At 51.4% G+C, this 6,762-nt stretch overlaps 1 protein-coding gene across 1 annotated transcript; it reads right to left on the bottom strand.

The window, feature by feature from the left end:
• Positions 1 to 629: 629 nt before the first annotated feature.
• On the bottom strand, positions 630 to 2,737 carry GUITHDRAFT_145099 (hypothetical protein; the record flags this gene model as incomplete). The annotated part of the gene is made up of 6 exons (XM_005824180.1): positions 630 to 890; positions 1,092 to 1,211; positions 1,320 to 1,406; positions 1,612 to 1,719; positions 1,766 to 1,849; positions 2,027 to 2,737. 6 exons carry the CDS (start codon positions 2,735 to 2,737, stop codon positions 630 to 632), a joined length of 1,371 nt encoding a protein of 456 aa, XP_005824237.1.
• Positions 2,738 to 6,762: the final 4,025 nt, after the last annotated feature.

Raw genomic sequence — 6,762 nt, 5'->3', positions numbered from 1 at the left:
AGAGGAGGTGAGGGGAGCGGAGCGGAGAGGAGAGGAGAGGAGAGGAAGGGAGGGGAGGAGAGGAGAGGAAGGGAGAGGAGGAGAGAGGAGAAGAGGAGAGAGGAAAGGAGGGAGGCTGACGATGGTAGCAGAGCTGGAGGGAAAACGTTGGTGGAAGCAACTGCAGGAGGCGCTGGGGGCGGCGCGGGAGGCGGGGAGGAAAGCGCTTGAACTGTGGGCGAAGGAGAAAGTACAGGAGGTGAGATGTGATGAGTCGAAGGGAGGAGAAAGTGACAGAACGTTAGATGTCGTCGTTTCCTTCGGCTGCTGTGTGAGGCTTGCATAGGAAGGAGAAGGGGGAGGAGGAGGGGGAGCAGGGAGGAGGATGGAGATGATTACGATAGAAATCTGGAGTGATGAATGTTTGATGAAATTAATGCTTATGTAAACTTTGTTGTATTGAATGAAGTGAAACAACAAGATGTTGTACACGGATGTTTTCATATCATAGACTACAGGAAAAACGATGAAAACATGCAAGAATTCGAGCAACCGGAAAATTGCAAAGAGACCGAGAAAATGATGCAGCACTACCGAGAGGTTTCAGTAGAAAAATCCTCCTCCTCCTCCTCCTGACGAGCTCATTTGTCCTAAGGCAAGTTTGATTTGGAGGGCTGAATAATCTTTCCCTGTCCTTCGACATCCAACGAGAGAGGAAGAGAAGAGGAGGAGAGAGGAGGAGTAGGAGGAGAATTCTTCTTCCAGTATCGCGTGATGGTTTCACCAGCGAGGATGGCGTAGAGGGTGAACATGGCGAAACTGATCCAGTAGCGAGGAAGAGGCTGAGGGAGGAAAGCTGAGGAGAGCATGTCGTAAGCTGGCTCCAGAATCATCTGAGAGACTCCAGCTACCTGTAATGTTGACATAAGATGTTGGAAAAAGAGGAGGAGGAAGAGCAGGAGCAGGAGCAGCAGGAGCAGCAGGAGCAGCAGGAGGAAAAAAGAACGGAGGAAGGAGAAAGAAAAGGAGCAGAGGGAGAGGCGAGGAGGAGGAAGTGGTAGAAGATGAGGAGGATGAAGGAGGAGGATGCAGGTAGTCAGGGGGTCTCTTACAGTGTACAAGAGGCCCGAAAAGGTTCCTAGGAGGTGAGGAGGAGCGTATAGCATGGCAATACGCATGACCAGCACATCCCAGAAGTCGTAGAGGAGAGACAACTGAGCTTGTGACAAGATCTGCAGTGAACGTCAGCCTGCTGTTTCTCCTGCTCCTGCTCCTGCTCCTGCTCCTGCTCCTGCTCCTGCTCCTCTTCCTTCTGCTGCTGCTGCTGCTGCTGGTCCTACCTGGCAGCTCTCGTAAGGGCAGAAGAGGAGAAGGGAGAAAGCAAGAATCATGAGCTGCATCCAAGACAAGAACCGTTCGATCCCGATCTGCGAGTGAAGAAGATCAGTTCAGATCCCCTCCTCTCCCTCCCTTGCACTCCCTTGCTCGCCCCCTTGCTGCTTGCTCCTCTCCTCAACCATCACTCCTTCGCCCCCTCCCTCGCTGCATTTCACACTCCTTCCTGTCCGTTTGCCCCTGCCTGCCTGCATGCCTGCCTGCCTGCCTGCCTGCCTGCCTGCCTGCCTCCCTCACCTCATCGCACACGTATCCTCCAAACACAGCAAACAAGAAACCAGAGACGCCGAAGTTGATGGCGAAGATGTCAACCAGCCAAGTTGCCCTTCGAGCTCCAAACAGTTGCTGCAAAAGTTTGTCAGACAATCAGTTTCACATTTCAACGACGCACCTCGTAGTAGTAGAACTGCTGAATCAGCACATAGCTGAGCAAAAAATTCACCAGGAAGATGTAGTTGAGGAAGATCAGGTTGGTCTGAAAAGCATTTCAGCATCAAACTCTCCTTTCCTTTCCTTTCCTTTCCTTTCCTTTCCTTTCCTTTCCTTTCCTTTGATCTACTCTGCTCTGCTCTGCTCTGCTCTGCTCTGCTCTGCTCTGCTCTGCTCTGCTCTGCTCTGCTCTGCTCTGCTCTGCTCTGCTCTGCTTTCTTACCTTGATGTTCTTCTGGAAAACATCGATGCACTGTCGGAAGATCTCGACCTCGTCGTTGTCCTCTCCCATGCTCTCAACCTCTGCAATTGCGCTTTCAGAGGTCACCCTCCCTTCCTGCACTGCCTCCCTAGCGCAGCTCTTGACCTCCTCCATCGAGGGGACGATATGAAACGCCAGGAAGCTCGTGCTCAAGCACAGGATCCCAAGAGCCATCAAGAAAGTCTCCAGGGGCATCTCATACTGTCTGTGCAGGAAGACTGCAGTAACAACTATCACCTCCGACAACGCCGTCACAGCGTCAGCAAGCGAGGCCACGAGGTTCGGGTGCTCAGGGAAGTGCCAGAGGAAGGAGTAGATGCCGTACACGTTCATGCTCCCTCCTATGTTGGTGATGGGATAGGCTGCGTACAGTAACCAGTTCCATCCCGGAAAGCTGACTGAAAGCGCCATGAGCATCAACCCTACCCCCGTCACTACCGCACCCCAGAAGACGCTAGACGCTCCTCCATACCTGTCGAAGAACATGCCGAAGAAGAGGGAACCTCCTATGCCAGCTCCGTTGCTGATGGCATAGATATGATCTAGCTGCTCCCGTTGATCCTCCCCAAAGAACACCCGCCTCTGGATCAGCATGGGCTCCAAGGTTGACCAACAGTTGACTGGCCCGGCCGAGATGAAGCAGAGAATGCAGAGGAAGATCAGTCTGAGCATGTTCTTGTGGTTCTTTTGTTCGCATCCTCCTCCTCCCCCTCCTCCCTGTAGCAATGGAGTCGCTTCCTCCGCCATCTCTCCGACAACTTGACTACAATACTTCACAACTTCCAACATTTACCCATCACCTCGAGCTCGACAGATTATAGACCCCTATATTAAGGGTTCAAATAACCCCCTTGATAACTATTTTGAGTACCCCACCCACTTTTTCCTACTTTCAATTGACTATAATGGTTGCAATGTTTCCCCAACTCGTAGATTTTCCATCGAAAAAAAATTCAGGTACCCCACCCTGCAGGAGTGCTTTTCTTAAGGAATCACCCCCCACCCTCTTTCCATACTACCCTACCTAATAAAGGTTTTTCTTTGAAGTACTATACCCTTACCTTATCACACAGAAATTCCCTAATTGAAACCCCTTTTCACAAGGTCATTTTGAGAATACCCCCTCCTTTACATACCCCACCCCACAATATCGAACCCTACCCCACATGCTAAAGGAACGACGACAGAACAAACTCAGATGAAACTACTCCACCCCATATTCGTACCCACCCCACCATCTCGAACTTTGACCCCTCTTTATAACTTCATATTACCCACCATTTCCACCTGTCTTGAAACATCCCTACCCCCCTGAAAAAGAATCTATCACACCCCACCCCCATTCCCAGACGAGCAGGGGGGGTGCTGCAATTATCAAACAATCTCCTCCTCTCCTTGTACTGTGTCCCTGTCCCTGTCCCTGTCCCTGTCCCCGTCCCCGTCCCTGTCCCTGTCCCCGTCCCCGTCCCCCTCCCTCCCTCCATCGTTCCCATCCCCCCCTCCCTTCGTCTCAGTCTCGCAACCTCTCTACCTTTTCTCTACCTCCTTAGAGCTCATTCTTGATACGTATATGTGCTCATAGAGGCCGGAAATTGAAGACACTCAAGTCAATGTTTGCATGCTTTAGAGTTCATAATAAGAAAATCTCTTTGTAAACTGTTTCACCTTTATTTTTTTTACGAGAAATCTTTCAAGTTATCCCCGATTTATTGTTCGTTAACAACATCCCAACGCGGGTGCTTGTATACTCTCAAGTTTGTTGGATCAGGTCGTTTCTTGATCTCTTCCAAGTTATCTTACAGAATGACAATAAACTTCATATGAAATCAATCGCGTCTTTCGTCCATTCTGCTGAACGACCAGCCTGTTGTTGACCTGTTTTTCTCCTTTCTTGGCTCATATGGACTGAGAGTGGAGCTGGATGGAGTGAAGACATGGGTGGGATGTAATTTTGTAACCGGCACGATAGGGGCTTTGTTCATGTGACATCCAATGTATCACGTTCGTGAAGGTTGTGAGGGCGGACGCGATTGGAGAATGACACGCATTCCAGAAGACCGATGCTCTCTGGACATCTCAACAGATATCGTCCCTCTCCTCCTGGCCGGGTGTAGGTGTGACATGCTACCATGGAAACATTGAGAGGTTTTCTGCTCTGAAATCTATTAACATCACTCACACTTTGATACATTTCTATCAGTCCTATTTTACATGTGCACGCTGTCTCCCAGCGAATTTTTGAATGCATTCTTGCTCGTGATCATGTCGATTGCATGTCGTAGAGCATTCATCTGTCTGAGTCGAAGAGAAGGAATGGTTTTGTCGGACTTGTGTTGGGATTTTCCTTCATTGCAAGTCTTGATAGGAGGGAGAATGTCTTGAGTGTGTGAAAGCTTCATGTTCATGTCTGCAATGTCCTCAAGAGAATTTCCTGCTCGGGTCGAGGATGCTAGGGCAAATTGAGGCGGATCGTGACTGCCGTGACAGAGAGCCGGTGCAGAGGAAGGCAAGAGCAGGACGGAGGGAGCGGGACGGAGGTGGGTGAGGACGGTGAGGACGGTGAGGACGGTGAGGACGGTGAGGACGGTGAGGACGGTGGGGAGAAGAAGGATGGATGGAGGTCGAGGAGGAAGTCGAGGAAGTAGGGAGGGAGGGAGGGAGGGGGCGAATAAACGAGGGCGCAAAGGAGTCGAGGGGAGCACGAGTTAAAAGGGCACGAGCACACTAGCAGGAGAAAAGGCCAAGAGGTCCCGTTCCATGACCTCTCACCCCTCATTGTAAAATGAAATACATGGGTGGGGGGTACAGCAAAGGGGTCGAAGGGTGACGGTTACCTGATCGTTCCTGAAAGAACTTCCTTTCGTGAACGCGTTTCGAAAAGCATGGGGGTGGGTAATACTGTACCCCTGTATTCCCAGTCAATGAGGGGGAAAAGATGGGTAGGGTGCCTTCCATCTTTGTCAGGTGGGGTGGTGTAAAGCAGTGATAGGAGGGGTAGCGAAGGGGGTTAAAAAGGGGTGGTGGTGATCTTGTGTAGGTCAACTCAGGTTCCAAAAAAAATTCTTGCACAGTATTGAAATCGAGCTTTTTCGAGAATGTAGCTTTAAGTCCTGATCCCCTCTCCCTGTAAGGCTTCCTGTTCCTTATCGATGCCTCCCTGTGTCCGCTCCCATCCTCCTCGTTCCTCCTCCTCCTCGTTCCTCGTTCCTCCTCGCTCCTGCTCGTTCCTCCTCGTTCCTCCTCCTGCTCGTTCCTCCTCTCCTTCGTTTCTCCTCCTCCTCCTCGTTCCTCCTCCACCTGTTTTTCTCCTCCCATTCCACACAAGACTCGCCATCGTGTTCATCTTGCCTCATGTTCCTCTCCCATCAGCTCTGAAAAATCTCTTCTTCATCCTTGCCCATTATTGACAGGCACTTTCGCTTCTGTGTCAGTCCTGGCTTTCCCGCTCTCACCATGCATTTTCATCTCTGCCATTCCAAGAACATCTCTATCTCTCCTCTCGTATCCGAAATCCCGTCAGCTGATCTGAGCCCCCGCCATGAAGAAGAATGCAGAGGACTGTTCTTCTCTACGTGTTCGTCCTCCTCTTCGTCCTCGTCCTCGTCTGCGCCGGGCTCGCCCTCGCGGCTGCAGCAGATCGCTGCGCTGCAAGACGCCATGGACATCATCGTGAACAAGCGGACGTACAGGAACTCGATCGGAGAGGAGGTGCAGATGTGACTACAGGAAGTTCTTGTCGTGAGAACATGCGAGGGTCGACATGGGCAGGGAGGACTTTGTCGTGCAATAAGAGAGGAAGTAAAGAGGAGCGACGAGACATCGTCGGAAAGACGTAAGAAGATGTGCTTATAGGCTTTTATGAAAGCAGAGGATGATAATAAACACACCAAGCAAGGAAACTGAGGGAGGAGGCGAGAAAGGGAGAACATGCCTGCCGGAAGTCGTCATATGCCTACTCACTCACTCGCGTTCAAGGGAGATCTGAGATCCAATCATTGCAGAGGATGATGATAAACACTGAGCAAAGAAACTCTTGATGCCATCGCTTCGAAGTCAGCATGATCATTAGAAACGGAGAACATGCCTGCCCGAAGTCGTCCAACCCGCCATTGCTTCCTTCTCTTCCTCCGCAACCCCGGCGCCGGGTCACGGGGTTTCCAGGAGCAAAAGGCTGAAGAGGTCGATGCGTGACAGGACATGGCATTTGAACGTACGTTACTCTTAATGACGCTGTCAAGGTTATCAAAGGATGCGTTATCGCACCGTTTGTCGTAATCATTTGTCATCATAATGTAACCTTCACGAATGGACGTACGTACACATTGTTTCGTCCGCCGTGCCGCAATGTAGTAAAGATCCTTTTGCTCCTCTTGCGCCGTTTCAACAGCCTTCCCCACTCTAGCACCTGCCATTGTTCCCCTCCCCCTCCTTCCCTTCTACGTCTCCGTCCACTTCAGCTCCCCTCCTCCCAGGTCTCCCCATACCCTCCCCCTCCATCCCTCTACTCCCCTACGCATCCTGCTCCTGCTCCTGCTGCTGCTCCTTCCTCCTTCTTGCCTCTCCTTCTCTCTCCTCCTCGACTTCTCCGTGCGCTGACTCGTCTCGTGCTCCTCCCTCTCCCTGTCTGCCATTGCCCGCGTTCCTCTCTCCTCCCTCCTCCCCCCATCATCTTCTTCCCTCATGCGATACAGCCTCTT

Source organism: Guillardia theta (assembly GCF_000315625.1).
Source record: "Guillardia theta CCMP2712 unplaced genomic scaffold GUITHscaffold_97, whole genome shotgun sequence".
NCBI lineage: Eukaryota > Cryptophyceae > Pyrenomonadales > Geminigeraceae > Guillardia > Guillardia theta.
The sequence above is the reverse complement of the archived record's forward strand: the minus strand, read 5'-3'. Positions and strand labels throughout refer to the sequence as shown.